Source organism: Phoxinus phoxinus (assembly GCF_949152265.1).
Source record: "Phoxinus phoxinus genome assembly, chromosome: 11".
NCBI classification, from domain to species: domain Eukaryota; kingdom Metazoa; phylum Chordata; class Actinopteri; order Cypriniformes; family Leuciscidae; genus Phoxinus; species Phoxinus phoxinus.
This window is the reverse complement of record NC_136886.1, coordinates 34,757,044-34,780,178: the sequence shown is the minus strand read 5'-3', so window position 1 is coordinate 34,780,178 and position 23,135 is coordinate 34,757,044. Positions and strand designations below refer to the sequence as shown.

The 23,135-nt window shown below is 40.0% G+C and overlaps 1 protein-coding gene across 1 annotated transcript in view; it reads right to left on the bottom strand.

Annotated features, from left to right (window-relative positions):
• smarca4b (SWI/SNF related BAF chromatin remodeling complex subunit ATPase 4b) overlaps window positions 1-23,135 on the bottom strand; it is a 66,712-nt gene that overhangs the window by 27,147 nt on the left and 16,430 nt on the right. The window contains exons 10-14 of the mRNA XM_079627235.1: window positions 22,388-22,612; window positions 20,557-20,687; window positions 19,798-19,852; window positions 19,599-19,717; window positions 17,352-17,499 (exon numbers count right to left, since the gene is read on the bottom strand). Of these exons, the coding sequence (XP_079483361.1) occupies window positions 17,352-17,499; window positions 19,599-19,717; window positions 19,798-19,852; window positions 20,557-20,687; window positions 22,388-22,612 (678 nt within the window). The remainder of the gene's footprint in view (window positions 1-17,351; window positions 17,500-19,598; window positions 19,718-19,797; window positions 19,853-20,556; window positions 20,688-22,387; window positions 22,613-23,135) is intronic.

Genomic DNA, 23,135 nt, shown 5'->3' with positions numbered 1-23,135 from the left:
ATGAGAGGACACTATGACAGAGATATTGCTTTCTTTATTCAAACTGATTTATTTCCATGAATATATGATTGAGCTGAAGAAGGAAATCTGGATCATATACTCTGATATTTATGAGCAATATCACACTCATAGCCATGAGAAATGCCTCTATATCTATATCAGACGGGCTGCAGCAGTTCATTTTGCGTGAAAAGATTGTTTTATTAATAAAATTAAACACTAATTGTTGTTAAACACTAACCCTGGACCACAAAACCAGTCTTATGTGTCAATTTTCTGAAATTGAGATATACATGATCTAAAAGCTGAATAAATAATCTCTCCATTGATGTGTGGTTTGTTAGGATAGGACAATATTTGGTCGAGACACAACTATTGAAAATCTGGAATCTGAGGAGCAAAAAAATGTAAACATTGAGAAAATCTCCTTTAAAGTTGTGCATTTATGTTCACGATTGTGCTGCATTCACTCACAAAAATACATGTTTTATATATTTACGGTAGGACATTTACTAAATATCTTCATGGAACATGATCTTAATATCCTCATGATGTTTGGCATAAAAGAAAAATGTATAATTTTGACCCATACGATGTATAGTTGCTATTGCCACAGATATACCCGTGCGGCTCCAGACTGGGTTTGTGGTCCAGGGTCACATATTGTCTTTCAATAATTCAAGTGCTTTTCAAGTACCTTTTCATAAATATGGCTGATTTTAAGGGTTCACTTTAAGCACCTTGTACGAACCCTGGAACAAACACGAGTTCTGTACGATGATGAAGATGAAGATGATGAAGATGATGATGAAGATGACGCTGTGTGAATGTGCTCTACCTGATGAGGGTTCCAGTCGCTGTCGAATATGATGACGGTATCGGCGCTCTGCAGATTGAGTCCCAGTCCTCCTGCTCTCGTGCTCAACAGGAATATGAAGTACTGAGAGGCCGGATCATTGAAGGTCTTCAGCAGCATCCCACGATCCTCTGCTTTGGTGGTGCCTAAAACACACACACACACACACACTCAACTCTGAGGAGGCAAATCTCAATTCTGTTTCCGTCAGTTCTTAAAACTTTACAAAAAGTTAAAAACAGTTTTTCCTTTTTTGTACACATGTAGGAGGAAAAAAATTTCTTTCTTTCTTCAGTGGAAAAGAAATGAAGGTTTTTGATGAACACATTTCTCCATATAATGGACGTCAATGGGCCCCAAACGGGTCAAGGTCCAGATGACAGTGTCAGCGCCGCTTCAACGGGCTTTAAACGACACCAGACGATGAATACGGCTCTTATCTAGCGAAACCATCGTCATTTCAAACATAACTACAAAAGATTTAGTTTTATAAGCACAAGCGCTCGCCTTGCTCTGTTCTGTGATGCGCGTTCGTGACGTCACGTGATACGCAGTTACGCTGTAAAGGTCACGCTTGACGAGTCAGTGTTTACAAGTTGAACGTGCAAACAAAGTCCACCGCCGTTTACAAAAAAAAGAAGTTAAAAGGTAAAACAACGATGTCGGACGATTTTGAACTTAGAGGAGAAGATGAGATGGAGTTTTCATGCTACAAGCGTGACCTTTTCAGCGTAACTGCGTATCACGTGACGTCACGAACGCGTTTTTTTTATTTATGTTTGAAATGACGATGGTTTCGCTAGATAAGACCCGTATTCATCGTCTGGTGTCGTTTAAAGCCCGTTGAAGCGGCGCTGACACTGTCATCTGGACCTTGACCCGTTTGGGGCCCATTGACGTCCATTATATGGAGAAATGTGTTCATCAAAAACCTTCATTTCTTTTCCACTGAAGAAAGAAAGACATGGACATCTTGGATGACATCAGGGTGAGTAAATATCAGCAAAAGTTTTTTTTTAAAGTGAACTAATCCTTTAAGAACACAAGCATTAACAATAACTGTTACATGAAAAATGTAATTTCTGTATCTGTCAGTTCTAAAAACGTTAAAAAAAAGTTACAAACTTTTATTTTTTAAACAGTTTTTCTTTTTTTGTACACATCAAGGAGGAAAAAAACGTAAAAAAAAAAAAATTAAGAATAGAAAAAAAGTTTGAATAAAAAAATAATTTCCACAATTCCACAATTCCATCCACATTTTCCGCATCACAGAAATCATGTGATCTCCTGGTGTCCAATTGGCCCTTCAGCGGGTCAAAAATGTGGTAGGGTACGGTTTGGTTTGTCCAGATCAGCATGAGCTTTAATAATAATAATAATAATCATGCTCGACTTTGCAAACACCACAAACCAAAGAAAAAGAGAAACACAGACTCACCATCCAGACGAAGATATTTAAAGCTGCGGTACGCAAAATAATCCTCCATTATGGTCATCAGTGACGTCATTTGGCAGAAGAGCAGCACTTTGTGATTGGACGCCCGTAACTTGGGCAAAATACGATCCAGCACCTCAAACTTTCCTGAGGCCCGGTACAGGTCGGCCCTGCGGGTCAGAGGTTAAATAAAGGTCATATAAAGGCTGAGTCCTGGTGACGTCTAACGTGTCACGCTGTGTTTGCTCACCCTTGAACTATCCCGCCAGAGAAACCCAGATGCTCCGAAAACGACTCCTGCAAAAGCAGCACATTCAGCACGGCAAGACAAGCCTCCGCACGTTCAGCAGAAGATCAGCACACGGAGACAGACACACTAAAGCTGAACTACTGAGCCCCCTTTACACGATGTGATATAATCTCTGGTGTCCCCAGAATGTGTGTGTAAAACTTCAGCTCAAAATACAAGATCATTTATTAAAGCATGTTAAAATGGACACTTTTTGGGTGTGAGCAAAAACACGCCGGTTTTGTGTGTGTCGCTTTAAATGCAAATGAGCTGTAGCTCCGCCTCCATTCAGAAGAGGGCGGAGCTTCAGAAACTGCGGCAATAACAGAACGGGCCGATCTCACTCGTCCAGAATCCCAGAATAACCAGTAGCGAGCGCAGCTTTACGGAGAGACTCAGGAAGAGTTTCTGGATGTTAGCGGAGACATTTCTGTAGTTGTGGTGGAGTTACACTGATCATCTCATCATCATGTTGAACTCTTACACAAGTGTCCACAGTTCCTGAGGTGTTAATAAGACAGCGCTGACATGTTCTGGTCACTAGTGTTCAGTCTGTGCTCGACCACAGAACAGTTTCATGCTTTGCTGGATCTTCTGCCATCGCGTTACAACCGGTCTCTGTCGTGGCTCGAGGAACCAGATGTCGGCTGGTGTGTGTAAACCAGTGTTGGGGAAATACATTACAAGTAACTTGAGTTACGTAATCAGATTACTTTTTCAAGTAACTAGTAAAGTAACGCATTACTATTAAAATTTACAACAAAATATCGGAGTTACTTTTTCAATTAAGTAACACAAATTACTTTGTTTTCCCATTTATTGACTGACAGCTCTCCTGTGTGTGTGTGTGTGTGTGTACATGATGTTTATTGTAGTTCTAGACTAAATGTGAGCATTTACTCATCTCACTTGCACAAAAAAAATTTCAATATTCCTCAAAATGAATAAAATCAGTGAAATGCAGAATCCAACCCTCCAATAACTAAATATGTTAAATAAAACATAATTCTTATGCATTTAATCTCACTTTATTGACCAATGTACTTGCTTCTGACCTTCGATGATTCAGTTTAATAAGCAGAAATGACTATAGATAGATAGAAAGATTTGCTTGTGTGCTTTCCTCTTCTGTACACATGTCCTTCACATTTATTATTATTTCACTTTTGCGGTGAACGGGTCTTTACATTTGCCCAAAAATAGAACGTTTGTGTTATAAAAAAACAAGCCCAGCCCAGGTGGGAAAAAAAGTAACGCAAAAGTAACGTAACGCATTACTTTTCTTTTTGCATTCTAAGAGAGAGTTGTTTAATTCTTATAAAGAGCAATGGCAATGGCAGGTGTTAAATAAGCCCAAATTGAGAAGTTATGTTCACTTTAAAAATTATTACTCCACAGAGCCTTATGTCAAATGTTGGTTAACTAGATTACAGAGGTCTTTGTGTTCCCAGCTCAGAGCTGGGGTGTTGCCCTTGCTACAAGGGTGTCCCAGAAGAGGACAGATTATGTGTTTTGTGTGATTTAATGGTTGTTGAGGATGAATGGCATTTTTAGTTTTTTTTTGCCCGTTATATCATGATTTAAGAACGGGTATGTTTGAGAGAATTCAATATAAAAAGCCTGATTTGTTTTGGATGACGGATGGGGATATGTTGAATTGGCTTTTTGAAAATGAAATCTATAGTTTGGCTAGATATGTGGAAAAGGCGTGGAAACTTAGGCAAAGGAATTTATATCCTGACCTAAATTGACGGTGTCTTGTCTTGTTTTGTTTGTTTATATTGTGAAAATGATGGTAATGTATTGTGTATGATGGTCATCTTCCTAAGTTCTTTGTTTCATGGTCATCTTTGTGTATTAAGTTTGTTTTATGTCATTAGTGTCTTTTAAGCCTATTTGGGCTGGGCATGTAAGTGCAAGACACTTTAATAAAATAAAAAAAATAATAATAATAACTAAGTAATGCAATTAGTTACTTTTTAAGGGAGTAACACAATATTGTAATGCATTACTTTTAAAAGTAACTTTCCCCAACACTGGTGTAAACGTGCAGATTAAGGGCCGGGAATATTATCATAAGATCCTCTTCATACGTCAGAAGGGGAGAGAAATCTGATTTTTTTTTTTTTTTTTACATGTTAGCAGAGAAAGGCTCACCAGAACAAAGTTACTGGGTTTCACTTTTCACCTCCTACACACGGGGAAAGCCAGATTTTCATGACACATCCCCTTTAACGCACCTCAATTTGCTGGAACATGTAGGGATGATTACAGATCTTCCTCAGCTGCATAATGGTGTTCATCAGAGTCTTAGTGCCGCCTTTACCCTGAAACACACACAATGTTCAACATGTGATGTCCAGCACTGAAGATGTGAGGCGTTTCTGATATAAACACACAGATTCATCGCGCTCTTGCTCACCTTCTTGTCCTTCTCGGAGCCGTCGGTGAGCAGAACTCCTTTAGCCTGCATGTGCCGGTACAGAACCCTCTGAAGAGCCGACATGTCACACTTTATCACGTACTCCACCTGCACACGGACACACACCACCACAGATACTAGAGACTCAAGCTGTGTTCCCATCAAAGTAGTGCATTTAACTTGTGCACAAAACTGAAATATTGCATAAAACATTTGCAAATAAAGATTTCCATCTCATGTGTTCAAGAGAACAAAATCATCACTTCCTGGGAAACTGGTGCACAATATCAGTAATAAAACTGAGTTTCTGCAGTCGGCTGTTTTCATCATAAACGAGTGTGTGTCGAGCGTCAGAGAAACTCAGTAAGCGCTGTCGTGTTCTCTAGCGTTCGGATGCTGGTGTTCGGGAACACACTCGTGTGTGTGAGACGCTTCTGGAGGGAATTACACACACTCATTCTGATCACACACTTCGACTCCGGCGTTTCAGAAACACCAAACCAACATTAGAGATGCTGCGACGCCATTGGTCCACTGCTTACTCCAGTTATCCAATCACAGCTGACGCTGAGGGAAAGTCACATGGGGTTTTTGTTGCGCATCGAGGGATTTATTCAGTAAATGTGTTTCCAAACTTTTTTATGCATAATTTATGTGCATCTTGGCGTTTCCATGAAACGATTAATCACAATCAATAGTTTGTGTTTACATAATGTATGTGTGTGTGCTGTGTATAATTGTTTTGTATATATAAATACACACATGCATGTAAATATATTTAAGAAAAATGTGTTATTTACATATAACATATTGACATTTATATATATATAAATGTAAATGTTATATTATATAATCTAAATTCTATTTAAATATATATAAAGTATATACATGCAAATGTTTCTTAAATATATGCATGCATGTGTGTGCATTTATATATACAAAATAATTATACACAGCACACACACATGCATTATGTAAACACAAACTATATTTTCCATCCAGCATTTTTTTTATGCGATAACCCAAACGTTTCATAAAATGATGCAGATGGAAATATCTTAACACACACACACACACACACACACACGCACACACACACACACACACACACACACACGCACACACGCACACACACACACACACCTTCTCCGGCAGCTGCGCCTCCACTTCTTTCTTCAGTCTTCGCAGCAGGAACGGCCGGAGCACTTTATGCAGGCGCCGGATGATCAGGATCGTCTCCTCCTCGTTCAGGTCCACCTGACACACACCATCCAACACCACTGCCAGTCAGGTCTTCAAGTTTAATAAGATATTCATTTTTGAAAGATGGGAATCATAATATTTTCCTTCATGACAACATTGTGCTACATTTAGGATCTGTTTACACCTGGTGTTACTAAGCGTTCTGGTTAAACTGGGTCTAAAACGCTTCCAGCTTGTCCACTTTCACCACTTCCTGCGGTTTCGTAGTGTAAACACTCATGTGATCGAATGCTTTCGAACAGTCACTAAAGACCGTCTGCTCTCCGTCTACTGATCTAATGCGTAACATTATGGGAAGCGCGCTAACCAGACGGGATCTAAACTGTCAGCTGGAGACCCAAGTTTGGTTTAAAGGGGAAAAACATCCCAAGCTCAATGTTCTCTCAGCATTCCTGATTTCTCACACACACTCACAGCGTTCGGCGGGTCTTGTGTCTGTCAGAAACTAAAGCTGATGCTCTCTGTGTGTTTCTCATCTCCGGCGCGTTCATAAGTAAATTGCGTGAGCTTATTCGTCCACTAGATCGAAAGATCTGAAAACACACATTCCTTCCCATAGAAGAGATCAGGACAGAAGTGAAAGTGGACAAAAGAGACGGATTAAAACTCCAGCTGTAAACGGGAATGTGTCCCTCGTCTACTTGTGATCCGATCCACGAGCACATCTTAACACCAGCTGTAAACAGAGCCTTTAAATTAATCTCACAACTTTGCTTTGAATCATGCTGGAATTGATAGGTTAAAACTCAGCTAATTGCATTTGGTTTCCGACACTAGCTGTAAGCGGTTCACCAATCACAGCAGACTGGGTCATCTGACCAATCAGAGCGGAGCAGCTCTCAGAGAGGCGGGGTTAGACAGACTGAATCTTCGATGGAAGCGTTTCAGACGCTGAGAGAAAAGAGCTGACAGTGGAGATTATGAGGAAATTAAACTGTTTTTTGACCTTTTTGGGTATACATTTAAACCTATTTTAGGAAACTCCAAAACACAATTAGCGACCCTCGCGTCCTGGAACAAATCCTTCCCTCGTGGGTCAAAATGACCCGAAGCCCTAAAATTATACTTAATTTTTTTTATTTTGTCCATATAGCTTTTTTTATTTCATTTTGATAATATTTTTTTAATTTTTGGGAGATTTTCTTTTTTTATCTACCTTTGAATTACTAGATGTAATCAATAAATAATCAATAAATAGTCTTTTAAGCATATTCCCCACATTCTTTCAACTTAAATTCAAAATAACTCACAATTTCAAGCATAAACCTTCGATTTCAGCTCAAAATATTTTACATTGGGTGTCTTTGCTGACCTCTAAATAATAAGAAGTCGGCGCCTAAATAACAATCGGAAGTTGTTTCTGAAAATGAAACTAAGGGGCGTGCCTGACAGCATGATAAGAATCTTGGCATACTGGTGTGCCAACCAGAGTATGCAGGTCAGATGGGGTAATAGAGTCTCCCCTCCGTTTAGTGTTGGTAATGGAGTAAGACAAGGGGGGTTACTCTCCCCGGCCCTTTTCAACCTGTATATGAATGACTTATCAGAACAACTAAGAGGCGGCAAAACTGGTTGTATGATTGGTAACGCTTTAATAAATCATTTTATGTATGCCGATGATCTGGCTATTGTTTCCCCTAGCAGTGCTGGATGTCAACAGTTGTTGAATATATGTTCTGATTATGGGCTCAAATATGACGTGCAGTATAATGCTAAGAAGAGTGTTGTCATGATATGCAGAACAAAAGGGGATAAAGACCTCAACTTTCCAGTTTTTTATCTGGCAGGCAAAGTGCTAGGTGTTTGTAATAAAACAAAACACCTGGGGCACTTCCTCACAGATCAATTGTCTGATGATGATGACATGTATAGGCAGTGTCGTATGCTTTATGCTCAAGCTAACATGTTAGCAAGAAAACTCTATATGTGTTCAGACAATGTTGAGATAAGGCTCTTTCAAGCCTACTGTACTCCACTCTACACTGCCCCATTGTGGGCCAAGTTTAAAAAGACAACCATACATAAGCTTCAGGCGGCTTATAATGACTGTATGCGAATAGTGCTTCAAAAACCTAGGTGGTGTAGTGCAAGTGAATTGTTTTGTAATGCAAGAGTCAACACTTTTCAGGCTTTATTGAGAAATCTGATGTACAAATTTATTGGTCGACTGGATGGTTCTCAGAATGGTATTAAAGGGTTAGTTCACCCAAAAATGAAAATAATGTCATTAATGACTCACCCTCATGTCGTTCTAAGCCCGTAAGACCTCCGTTCATCTTCGGAACACAGTTTAAGATATTTTAGATTTAGTCCGAGAGCTTTCTGTCCCTCCATTGAAACTGTATATACAGTATACTGGCCATGTCCATAAAGGTAATATAAACATCATCACAGTAGTCCATGTGACATCAGTGGGTTAGTTAGAAGTTTTTGAAGCATCGAAAATACTTTTTGGTCCAAAAATAACACAAAATAAGACTTTATTCAGCATTGTATTCCCTCCCGGGTCTGTTGTCCGCAGTGACGCTGCTGACGTAAGACGCTGATGACGTGTTATCTGGTGCGCCCAAGCTTCGTTTACAGTCTGAGGGAGACGCACACTATATTCAAGCTATTCTACATTGTTTGCGTGGATATCATTTTTTAATGGTGCGTAAATGTGCATGTCGCGGATGAGACACTTTTACAGCGTGCGTCTCCCTCAGTCTATAAATGAAGCTCGGGCGCACCAGATAACACGTCATCAGCGTCTTACGCCATCAGCGTCACTGTGAAGGATTGACAACAGACCCGGGAGAGAATACAATGCGGAATAAAGTCTTATTTTGTGTTATTTTTGGACCAAAAAGTATTTTCGATGCTTCAAAAACTTCGAACTAACCCACTGATGTCACATGGACTACTGTGATGATGTTTATATTACCTTTATGGACAGTAACGTTATACTGTATATACATTTTCAATGGAGGGACAGAAAGCTCTCGGACTAAATCTAAAATATCTTAAACTGTGTTCCGAAGATGAGCGGAGGTCTTACGGGCTTAGAACGACATGAGGGTGAGTCATTAATGACATTATTTTCATTTTTGGGTGAACTAACCCTTTAAGTTACTGGTAAATCCTAGTGAAAGTGTTGTGCGATACCAGTCACAGCTGTGGAAGCACTGGTATAACTGTCTTTTATAATTGGTAATTGTTTGGTTGTTGTTGTGTTGTTGTTGTTGTTGTGTTTTTTTTTATGGTTTTCTAATGGACCTTGAGTCTGTCAATAAAGTTGAACTGAACTGAATAATATAACATGATATTTCATGACTCTAGATGGCCTTATAGCTCTATATATGGAGCAAATGAGCTGTTCCGCTGGGTCCTAAAGTCAGTTCCTCTTCAGTGTGCATTCAGATACACATGTAGACATTATAAAATAATTTCTTTGGTAAAGTTTTAGCATTTTTAGCTTGGAATTTGAGCATTTTTAGGTTTTTCTATGTGTACTGAAGCATTCTATTCATTCCGAAGGGGGTCAAATTGACCCGATGGTGAAGGATTTGTCACTTTTAAAAATTTAAACCACAAACCTCCTCGAATCCATTAAAACAATGTTTTGTGTATTCGTGGTTTGAGAGTGACAAAAGTCATGGGGTCTCGGACCCCTGCAATGAACACACATTTTAAAAAAAAATCCGTGTCAGAATGACCCGAGGGGAGGATGAGGGTAGTTTACACACACCTTCTCTCCGGTCATGGCGAAGGGAGCGTTGAACCACTGCTCAAACGTGCTGCAGCTCTTGAAGATGGTGGGCAGCAGAAAGTTGAGCAGCGCCCAGAGCTCGGGGAGCTTGTTCTGCAGCGGCGTGCCGGTCAGCAACACACGCCGCGGCGCCAGGTAGTGTGTGTTCAACACCTGCGTCAGCTTACAGTGGTGGTTCTTCATGCGGTGACCTTCGTCCACGATCATGTACTTCCAGCGAATCTGTATCAGGTGACATGAGCTCATCAGCAGGTTTCTGATCGAGGGCAACCCTCACAATACAAGTCAATGGAGACGCTCTGTCTCTATGGCTCACATTTATCCCGCCTACAAGAGAGGGCTGAGGCTCAAACACACACGCACACACACACACACACACACACACAGACACACTCACTCACACACACACACACACACACACACCCCGCGGGCTTTACCTTGGCCAGCACCTGCTTGTCTTTGATGATGTATTCGTAGGTCGTGAGCAGGACGTTGAACTTGCCGCTGCGCAGCTGTGGGACGAAGGCTCTTCTGGCAGCAGGAGACCCCTGAACACACGTCACATGATCACAAGCCCACCAATGAGCCGCGAGAAACTCATCAGCGTTCGGGAGGAAACCACATCAGAGGAGATGCCCGTTTCATAAAGTGGTAAACTACACTGAAGCTGCGTAGTCAACATGTACCAGTAATCAAAACGTACAATTCTTATTTTTTATGGAATATTGCAGTATTTATTACAATTGATTTATCTGTGCACATCGTTATTTTTTCAAATTCATGTTCCTCGTAATCTTGAATCAGAATAACTTCCTCTTGCAGCGTCTCTTCTCTTCTCTGATGATGTGGGCGGGGCAACCTGTCACTCACATGAGATCAGCCAATAGCAAACGACAACCTTCCAATCAATTCCCCACAGACTGAATTAAGCCCCGCCCACATGTGTTCTTGTTCCTGAAGCATTTCACTCGATATACGACACAATAGAGAGCCTAAGTCCCGCCCCTTCCGGTGGACCATGGGACATTAATTCGGAAAAATATTGTATGGTAGTCAATGGCGAGAGACAACAAATATTTTGATCTCGTTTGAATTGTGCCCTGAATTACACATATGAACGTCACAGTTTGATGTAAAACTTTTGATTTATAAGACTGTGAAAATACGTCATTACAAACACTACAAACCCAAAAGGCGCACATGTGACGTCATACCTTTTCTCTCAATGAATGAAGCTAACTTTACTGGAGCTAACTTTACTGGAGCTAACTTTACTGAAGCTAACTTTACTGGAGCTAACTTTACTGGATCTAACTTTACTGAAGCTAACTCTACTGAAGCTAACTCTACTGAAGCTAACTCTACTGAAGCTAACTCTACTGAATATAACTCTACTGAAGCTAACTTTACTGAAGCAGCTAACTTTACTGAAGCTAACTTTACTGACGTTAACTTTACTGAAGCTAACTTTACTGAAACTAACTTTACTGACGCTAACTTTACTGACGTTAACTTTACTGAAGCTAACTTTACTGACGCTAACTTTACTGAAGCTAACTTTACTGAAGCTAACTTTACTGACGTTAACTTTACTGACGCTAACTTTACTGACGCTAACTTTACTGAAGCTAACTTTACTGAAGCTAACTTTACTGAAGCTAACTTTACTGAAGCAAACTTTACTGAAGCAAACTTTACTGAAGCTAACATTACTGAAGCTAACTTTACTGAAGCTAACTTTACTGAAGCTAACTCTACTGAAGCTAACTTTACTGAGGCTAACTTTACTGAAGCTAACTTTACTGAAGCTAACTTTACTGAAGCTAACTTTACTGAAGCTAGCTTTACTGAAGCTAGCTTTACTGAAGCTAACTTTACTGAGGCTAACTTTACTGAGGCTAACTTTACTGAAGCTAACTTTACTGAAGCTAACTTTACTGAAGCTAACTTTACTGAAGCTAACTCTACTGAAGCTAACTTTACTGAGGCTAACTTTACTGAGGCTAACTTTACTGAGGTTAACTTTACTGAGGCTAACTTTACTGAAGCTAACTTTACTGAGGCTAACTTTACTGAAGCTAACTTTACTGAGGCTAACTTTACTGAGGCTAACTTTACTGAGGCTAACTTTACTGAGGCTAACTTTACTGAGGCTAACTTTACTGAAGCTAACTTTACTGAAGCTAACTTTACTGAGGCTAACTTTACTGAGGCTAACTTTAACGTCTGTCATGTTTTCTATAGTCTTACGTTATAATCGTGAGGTATACGTATAATCCGTGATGCCGGAGTGTGTTGTACCAGACTGCACACACACACGAGCAACGGTGACGTCAGTGCGAGACGAGAGATGAAGTTCATCGAGTGATTTCCACATAAAAGTAAACGTTACTCTTCTGTTTTATGACAAACTGCGACTTTCTTGACTTTCATAATTATCTTTTAAATTGACAAACATCATGTGTGTAATTCAGGGCACAGTTCGGACGGAATAAAAAGATAAGTTGTCTATCGCCATTGACTACCACACAGATGTTTTCTGAAATAAGGTCCCATGAGCCGGAAGCGGAGCGACGGGACTGTGGCTCTCTATAGAGGAGAAAAGACCAGCGCAACTTCACTTTCATAATGACTTTAAAGTAATCATGTAACTGACTATTTACTTATGTAAGGGACTTACAAAATAAGGGACACCCATTCCCACCCCCCCCCATCATTTCTTTACTTTTAAAACGGCATTTTCCAAAAGATGGGAAAAAATCTTACACTAAACCATGCCAAATTATCCATATCCATGAACGTTAGAAATGTGGGTCTTTTATAAAGTGAATTTTACTTTTTTTTTTTTTTACTGTTTTTGTATAAAAAAAATATATTTATTTATTTATTTATATAGCCTTAATTTAAAAAATATATAATAAATCCTCCTAAAACTATAAATCCTAAAAAAAACTATTATGTTGTTTCAAAACATAAAAAACATTTTTTTTTTTTTGTAGATCTAGAAAGTGTTGTCAACCGTGCAAAGTCTCACGCCATTTGGACAAAGATAATTTTTTATTTATTTCAGCAAACGTCATTTGGGGTCAGAGACCCGAACAGCGCACGAGGGGTTAAAAACGTGCAGGTTTACAGCACATGTTTACGAGACTCAGTCGCTATAGAAACAAAGACGCTAAAATGCAATCACGCAATGAGCTTCTCTACTACAAACTTGATTTCTTTATTATCCATACTGCAAAATCCTTATGTTTCTATTCAACTATATGTGGGCCTAATGTAAAATACGGGACAAATCGCGTCCCTTATTGATTTGATACTGGACGCATCATCTTACTTGTAAATACGGGATGATTCCGTATTTTAAAGGGGTCATGACATGGTTTTTTAAATTTTATTATTATGTTCCCTTAGGTGCAATTATAGTATTACTATAGTTTTTTTTACAAAAAACTTTTAAAATGTAGTGATTTATGACCTTTTCCCTGTTTCTCATCCTCTGATTCACACAGTCTGTTTTGGGGGTGTTTCCCCTTTAAGAGTTCAGTGTTAACGCCCACTGTTATGATTGGCTAACGTCAGTGCCTATGCATCAATTATTAACGCCCCCAGCCAGAGGATTTGCGGATTTGGCGTATTTAAAAAGTAGTTTAAAGTTTTAAACACATTACTTACAGTTTGCGTCGTCGTTGTTGAGCCCAGAATAGTCGGCACGGACTTATCTTTGAGCAACAGTTTTCTGGCAAAGCCAGCATCATTTTGGGATTTGTTCTCAAAACAGTCATCCTTCAAATGTATAGAACAAACGCTTAAATTAACACTGCCGTGACTGAGACGTCCGCAAAAAATAAAGTGCATCCATTTTTCCCTGACGTCTGGATCTTTCGCAGCGTATTCACAGATGTTGTTTGTCCACAGCCAGGAACAGCACATCTGCGGCATCGTAACTTCCCTGTACACAGACCCACTCGCTGTCCGGCGACTGAACACTTGTGAGGCGCGCGGCGCGCGGGCGCGTCAACGGTACGAAATGAGCGTAGTTGTCTTGCGCTTAAAGCGTAGTTGTCTTGTGCTGGAGGCGGTCATATGCAAACGCTGGTACGTCACTTCGTACCGTGACGTCACTTCTTACATGGATCCAGAACGAGCTGTATTTAGAGCTTGATTAAATAAATGATTCGTTTATAATGGGGAGGACGTCTTAAGCTATGAAACTTGCAGGACGTTTTAATGGTACAAAGACCTCTTATATACCAAAAGATCAAGGCAAATTTGGTTTCTCATGTCATGACCCCTTTAAGGGACGGGTGGCAACCCTGTTGTCTTTGCTTTAAAGCTGCAATTAAATTCGTCTCATATTTGATGAAGTTTGCATCATTGATCATTATTTTGCTTTTTATTACTGTGACCGTGTGAAGCCACTTTGAAACAATCTCTATTATAATCCAGCGCTATTTAAATCAGTGTGACTTGATAAGCTAGAGCAGAAGTGAAATGCAGCCAGTAGTTCGTAGTTTAGCTCCTCCCCGACTCTGATTCATATTTACAGTATCGTACGACATCTGTCATCCGTCAGACTTCATCACAACTTACCTTGTACGAGACTTTGACGACAGACGGCGCCCATTTATCAAACTCATAGACCCAGTTAGACAGAGTTCTGCCAGAGAAACACAGCGTTGATGAAAACAGACACTGTGTGTTGTGAGATATGTGTGTGAGAAGTGAAGAGCGACTGACGAGAGCGGCACGATGATGAGGTAGGGCCCGTTCAGGCGCTTGTTCTCCATCAGGTATGTGATGAGCGCGATGGTTTGGATGGTTTTGCCCAATCCCATCTCGTCCGCCAGGATCCCGTTCAGATTATTGTTATACAGAGACACCAGCCACTCCAAACCCTTGATCTGCACACACACACACACACACACACACACACACACACACACACACACACACACACACACACACACACACAGTCAAAGCAGAGATACTAAACAGTTTTTTTTCGTGTGAGTGTGTGTGTGTGTGTGTGTATGTGTGTGTGTGAGAGTGTTGAGTGAGTGAGTGTGTGTTAAAGTGGGAGTGTGTGTGTGTGTGTGTGTGTGTGTGTGTTGAGTGAGTGAGTGTGTGTGTTAAAGTGAGTGAGTGAGTGAGTGTGTGTATAAGTGTGTGAGTAAGTGTGTGTGTGTGTGTGTGTGTGTGTGTGAGTAAGTGTGTGTGTGTGTGTGTGTGTGTGAGTGTGAGTGAGTGAGTGAGTGGAAGAGTGAGTGAGTGTGCGTGTGCGTGTGTGTGTGTGTGTGTGTGTGTATTAGTGTCTGTGTCGAGAATGTGAGTGTGTGTGAATGTGTGTTGTATTGTGTGTGTTTGTATCGATCGGCGGCTCTCTGCCACTGAATATCGGCCACTGAAACACCCACATCAGGTGACTACTAATACTGAAAGTGTGTGTGTGTGTGAAGTTTTAGCACAAAATACCCCACAGATATTTTTATATAGCATGTTAAAGTTGTCACTTTTTGAGGGTTTGAGAAAACCCACCGTTTTGTGCCTGTCCCTTTAAATGCAAATGAGCTGCTGCAGAGGGCGGGGTTTCAAGAGCTCGCGTGTGTGTGTGTGTGTGTTAGCAGCTGCGATTACCTCACACACACACACACACACACACACACACACACTAAAATGACAGAAACTGTTCTGCCTTTAATGTTAAACCGGAGTCAGACAAATATGGAGAGACTCAAGAAGAAGTGACACATGTAGAAGCAACAGGACGTCTCTGAATGGTTAGTTGATGAGTTTATGTTGCTGATGTGGAGTTAACTATCTTCAATTAGCATATTCTGTCATGATAATCTATAAACCGCTCGTATAGGAACTGTTGTGAGATGCACACAGAGTGACTTTCTATTGCATGTGAAAAGACGGATGCTAAAGTTTGAGCTGACTCACAAATGTGCTCGACTACAGCAACTCTTCCTCTCCTCAACATGGACTGTGTTCAGGGGGCGGGGCTTATGCAAATTATAGGGTTGGTGATGTCACTAACTCGGAGGAATGTCGTGTAGTTCCTACCAGCCGTTTGTTGTAGTCCTTTTCTTTAAAAGCAAATATCTCCCTTTGCTCTGAACTTTGAGCGTTGTAACTTTGCAGATGTTGTTTATGATCAAACAGCAACATTACACACTAACTAAACATTACACACTAACTACAGCTAGAAAACAGCAACATTACACACTAACTACAGTTAGAAAACACAACATTACACACTAACTACAGTTAGAAAACACAACATTACACACTAACTACAGCTAGAAAACAGCAACATTAAACACTAACTACAGTTAGAAAACACAACATTACACACTAACTACAATGAGAAAACACAACATTACACACTAACTACAGTTAGAAAACACAACATTACACACTAACTACAGCTAGAAAACAGCAACATTACACACTAACTACAGTTAGAAAACAGCAACATTACACACTAACTACAGTTAGAAAACACAACATTACACACTAACTACAATGAGAAAACACAACATTACACACTAACTACAGTTAGAAAACAGCAACATTACACACTAACTACAGTTAGAAAACACAACATTACACACTAACTACAGCTAGAAAACAGCAACATTACACACTAACTACAGTTAGACAACACAACATTACACACTAACTACAGCTAGAAAACAGCAACATTACACACTAACTACAGTTAGACAACACAACATTACACACTAACTACAGCTAGAAAACAGCAACATTACACACTAACTACAGTTAGAAAACAGCAACATTACACACTAACTACAATGAGAAAACACAACATTACACACTAACTACAGTTAGAAAACAGCAACATTACACACTAACTACAGTTAGAAAACAGCAACATTACACACTAACTACAATGAGAAAACACAACATTACACACTAACTACAGTTAGAAAAGTCAAATCATAATCAACCCCCCCTTTAAATGTCTGGTAAAGTGTAGATGTTGAATGTCTGGTAAAGTGTAGATGTTGAATGTCTGGTAAAGTGGAGATGTTGAATGTCTGGTAAAGTGTAGATGTTGAATGTCTGGTAAAGTGTAGATGTTGAATGTCTGGTAAAGTGTAGATGTTGAATGTCTGGTAAAGTGTAATGTTGAATGTCTGGTAAAGTGTAATGTTGAATGTCTGGTAAAGTGGAGATGTTGAATGTCTGGTAAAGTGTAGATGTTGAATGTCTGGTAAAGTGGAGATGTTGAATGTCTGGTAAAGTGTAGATGTTGAATGTCTGGTAAAGTGTAGATGTTGAATGTCTGGTAAAGTGCTGAATGACCTGGTATTGCTTGAGTTGACCGTTGATCAGCAGAGACGACTGTTTGTCCACGCGCTCAGTGACAGCGTGAGCCACGGCGTAATACGACTGCAACCCGCGCGCGAACGCAGCGCTACCGTACTCATCATCCACGTCCTGTTTAGCATGTCTGTAACACACACACACACACACACACACACACACACGTTGAAACTGCAGTATTGAGAACCTATAAATGGCCTGGAAAAACTGAAGATCACTGTAACTAGTGCTGCACATATTTTGACCGATACTGATAACCGATATTTTTTTATATTTGGGAACCGATAATAACCAAGTAATTGGCAAATAAATCAAAATCTTAATATCATACATAAATAATATCGGCTTAATTTTCTCATCGGACCGATAACGATAACATTACAAATGAACAATTATCGGCAGATACCGATAACTCTTTCTATTTGGAAGCTGATAACCGATATATTAGCAGATTAATCTTAATATACATTTTTCTGAGCCTGATTACTCTCTTTTTTTCTCTTTAACTTTCTATTTTGCAAAAACTAATTTATCAGCTTTAATATATCGACCTAATTGTCTCATTGGACCGATAACATTACATATGAACATTTATCAGCTGATCCCGATAACCGATATTTCTTTATATTTTGGAAACCGATATATCAACAGATTAATCTAAATCTTGATATAAATGTTTCTGAGCCTGATATAAAGCGGACAACTGAAATTCATCAGCTAATTTATACGCTTTAATATATGAACCTAATTTTCTTAACAGACCGATAATGTTAATATAAAAACAAACATGTATCGGCCGATACCGATATGGTCGTTGATACATCGTGCATCTCAAACAGTAAGTCCGAAATTTTCGCCCGTTGAAAAATAAATACGACCTCACTTTGTGTCAATCACATTTACACACTGCCTCCAAACTTTAGTCCGTCATAACAAAATTCGGATCGGGTTTGATTTTCTGCGTTTTTCGCACCCATTGCAAGCATTTTGAGAGGTGTTTTGACCATTCAGAGCCACCGAATGACCTCAATGAATACAATCAGAGTTATATAAAAAATATCCTGGCTCTTCCAAGCTTGATAATGGCAGTGAATGGGTGTCTGTCTTTGGAAGTCCATCAAAGCGCATCTATTCATGATTAAAGTGCTCAACGCGGCTCTCCGGGGGTTAATAACGGTCTTCTGAAGTGAAGCGATGCCGTACGAAAGTTGACTTACGCCACAAGAGCAACACTTGACGATGAATGGCGTAGATGTAGGAAGCTAGTTACTTTAGTCAATAAAGTTTTAAAGGGGCTATATGTAGTCTTCAGCGGCCTCTAGCGGTGATGTTTCAGATTGCAACCAATACGTTTACAAGCGAGTGCTCGTGCAAAATAAAAAATCGAAATATATTTTACACACTAATGTTAGTTTATCTGTCCAATAGGATGAAAGCCAACTCCGGGTCTGTTTTTATACCCAAAACAAAGCGGAGGTTTCTCCATGATTCAAAAGCCCTGCCGATGTTGATCCGTGTTTTCGTCCGAAGTTGATGCGATTCACGTTTGGCCGAGTCACGAGCTTCAGCAGAAAAAACTTTTTTTTATCATTATGTGGAGTTTGTGTTGGAGTCTGTGTTGTGCTGGGAGCATGTTGTTTCTTAGTGTTAGCAGACTCCATGTCATAAGTTGCAGTGTCGTCGCTGTTGAGTGCAGAGTCAGTAGACGAGGCGAGCGCAGGTCTCGGTCACGTCACTGGATTTCGCGGTAAATCCGACCCGGAGACTTCACATAGCAATAAGAATACTTGCTTTCAGAGGTAATAGCAAAACCCTCCAAGTGGATCATTTTAATGTGAGATTACAACCCCTTCACACACAGGCAATAAAAAAAGGATTCATTTTAGTAGAAAAACTACACATAGCCCCTTTAAATATGAATATTTTTCTTACACAAACGCATCACTTCACTTCAGAAGGCCTTTATTAACCCCCGGAGACGCGTGGAGCACTTTAATCATGAATGGATGCACTTTGATGGACTTCCAAAGACAGACAGTCATTCACTGCCATTATCAAGCTTGGAAGAGCCAAGACATTTCTTTATATAACTCAGATTGTGTTCGTCTGAAAGAAGAAAGTCAGATACACCTAGGATGGCTTCAGGGTGAGTAAATCATGGGATAATTAAACATTTTGGATGAATTATAACGCTTTAACTGCGTGAGAAGTGAGTGTATGTCGTACTCTATGATGTGCCGCACGTCGACCTCGGACACGTCCTCGCTGTCCGGGTCGGGGATCTTCTTCTTCTCCTCTCCTGGAGTCTGAGAGGGCAGAAGCTGAGGAGGTTCCTCTTCCTCTTCCTGACAGGAGAACATGTTTAACAAATCTTGTGCTGTCAGTTTAAATCAAACTTGTACCGTCAGAAAGCAGCTGAAGGCACCTCGTCCTCCTCCGACCCAGAATCCTCGCTGTCCGAGCGTGGCGCGACCTCGTACCTGGAGAGAGAGAGAGAGAGAGAGAGAGAGAGAGAGAGAGAGAGAGAGAGAGAGAGAGAGAGAGAGAGAGAGAGAGAGAGAGACAGTTAGTTAGTGGACACGATTCATCAAGTCAGGCAGAAGATGTACACAACCAGTCAAAAGTTTTAGATCAGTGAGATTTTTTATGTTTTTTAAAAGTCTGTTCTGCTCACCAAGGCGGCATTTATTTGATAAAAAATACAGTAAAAACAGTAATATTGTGAAATATTATAAATCATCTGTTTTCTATGTGAATATACAGTAAAGTGTAATTTATTCCTGTGATCCAGTCTTCAGTGTCACATGATCCTTCATAAATCAGTATAATATGATGATCTGATGCTCAAGAAACATTTATGATTATTATCAATGTTCAAAATTCAGCTTTGATCACAGAAATAAATTACACTTTACTAAATATTCACATAGAAAACTGATCATTTAGATTATAATAATATTTCACAATATTACTGTTTTTACGGTATTCACCTTTGATCACAGGAATAAATTACGGTAGTTTAAAATATATTAAAATAGAAAAGTTAATTTAAATTGTCATAATATTTTAACAACATTACTGTTTTTTTCTATTTTTAATAAAATAAATGCAGCCTTGGTGAGCAGGAGAAACACCGATCCCGAACTTTTGAAGGCAGTGTGTGTATACTGTGATGAGATATTACCCAGGGTTCATCTCCAGCCACGTGTCCAGCTGTCCAGCTTTAGGAGCGTCCACTCCCGTCAGAATCTTCCCACTGTCCACGTGGATCACCTTCACTGGAAGATCACTCATCTGACTCGTCTCATCCAGCGGCTGTAAACATCATCATCATCATCAACATCATCAACATCATCATCTTCAACATCATCTTCATCATCATCATCTTCATCATCATCATCATCATCATCTTCATCATCATCGTCATCATCATCATCTTCATCATCATCATCAACATCATCATCAGCATCAACATCATCATCACCCATAATCACTCGTGAGGTTCAGAGAAATGGTAGTAGCGGTGGAACGGTTCACAAAATCCTCAGTTCGGTGCTGTGGTCACGCTTTTCGGTTCGATCCGGTATACATTGTTAATGTTTTTTTTTTCCTTTTTTACACTTTAGAAATACCACACATCAGCATAAAATATATAGCCTTATAATATACAATTTTTACAGCATTTAGAATACAAGTTATACAGCAACGATTCACTTCAGATCTTCTAAGTGAGTAAAAGTGAACAAGAACATTCAAACTGTTCAAACATTCAACTCATTGTTAACAGGCAAGTTCTAGCATCTGTAAAACCACATTCTTCCATCTTAAAAATATATCTAAATTACGCAATATGCTCTCATTGACAAATGCGGAAAAATTAGTTGATGCGTTCATGACCTCAAGGCTAGATTATTGTAATGCTCTACTGGGTGGTTGCCCTGCACGCTTAACAAACAAACTACAGCGAGTTCAAAACGCAGCAGCTCGAGTTCTTACCAGAACCAGGAAGTATGACCATATTAGCCCCGTTCTGTCAACACTGCATTGGCTGCCTATTAAACATCGTATACATTTTAAAATATTGCTGATCACTTACAAAGCACTAAATGGTTTAGCTCCGCAGTACTTGAGCGAGCTCTTAACGCATTATAGTCCTTCACGTCGACTGCGATCTCAAACTCCGGCCTGTTAATAATACCTAGAATATCAATATCGACTGCTGGCGGTAGATCCTTTTCCTACTTAGCACCAAAACTCTGGAACAATCTTCCTAACATTGTCATTTAAAATGTTTTCGATGCTTGCACCTTGGAACCTATTTAAAGTTTGGTTGAGGGTTAGTTGCATGCAATTATGCATAATTTACAGTTATTACTATGGTAAGTACATGTAACATACGTAACAAGGACACTGTAAAATAAAGTGTTACTTAAGAAATAAAGTCATACACGATCGAACAACTTAATAATCTCAAAAAACTTCCACACGTAATAACCTAGAGTACTGTCTAACACTCGATGGCTGCTCTGTTAAGTCTTCGTCGTCGGTTAGGAACCTGGGTGTGTGTGTGTGTGTGTGTGTGCTCTTTGATACCAATCCTTCATTTGAAAGTCATGTGTCTAGTATCTGTAAAACCGCTTTCTTCCATCTTAAAAATATATATGTAAATTACGCAATATGCTCTCATTGACAAATGCGGAGCAGTTAGTTGATGCGTTCATGACCTCAAGGCTAGATTATTGTAATGCTCTACTGGGTGGTTGCCCTGCACGCTTAATAAACAAACTACAGCTGGTCCAGAACGCAGCAGCTCGTCATTTAAAATGTTTTGGATGCTTGCACCTTGGAACCTATTTAAAGTTTGGTTGAGGGTTGCATGTAATTATGCATAATTTACAGTTATTACTATGGTAAGTACATGTAACATATGTAACAAGTACACTGTAAAATAAAGTGTTACTTAAGAAATAAAGTCATACACGATCGAACAACTTAATGTCTTCTGGTCAGCGTACCTCTCCATCTGGCCCCAGAGCCCCGGTCGGCCCCTCGGCGTTCTCCAGCTTCTTCTTCTTCTTCTTTTTCTTCTTCTTCTTCTCCTTCAGGGCCTGCACAGCTTTATGAGCGCGCACGAGCTCCGTCAGATTGGCCACGTACTCGTCCGTCTGCTGGAGGAGATACGCCAGGCGCTTGTCCTTCTTCTGGTCGATGAGCTTCCTGTATCCCTCCTCATCCTCAGCCTGAGGGACAACGGGTGACAGGGCTTCATTTGCTCACATTAGTTAACTTTAACTCACAATCAACAATACTTCTAGATCGTGTATTAATCTTACTTAATGTTAGTCTCAACATGTACTTGCTGCGTTTAAAGGTGCAGTGTGTAATTTTTAGCAGCATCTAGTGGTGAGGTTGTGAATTGCACCTCTACAGAAGTTACGGTGGCCGATGTCGTGTGTCTGTGTGTGTGTGTGTGTGTGTGAGAGTGAGTGTGAGTGAGAGAGTGTGTGTGTGTGTGTCTCAGAGTGTGTGTGTGAGAGTGTTTGAGTGAGAGAGTGTGTGTGTGTGTGTGAGTAAGTGTGAATGTGTGTATGTGAGTGAGTGAGTGAGATAGTGAGTGAGTGAGTGAGTGAGTGTGTGTGTTTGTGTGTGTGTGCGCGAGTGTGTGAGTGAGTGTGAGTGAGAGAGTGTGAGTGAGAGAGAGTGTGTGTGTGTGTGTATGTAAGTGTGAATGTGTGTATGTGAGTGAGTGTGTGTGTGTGTGTG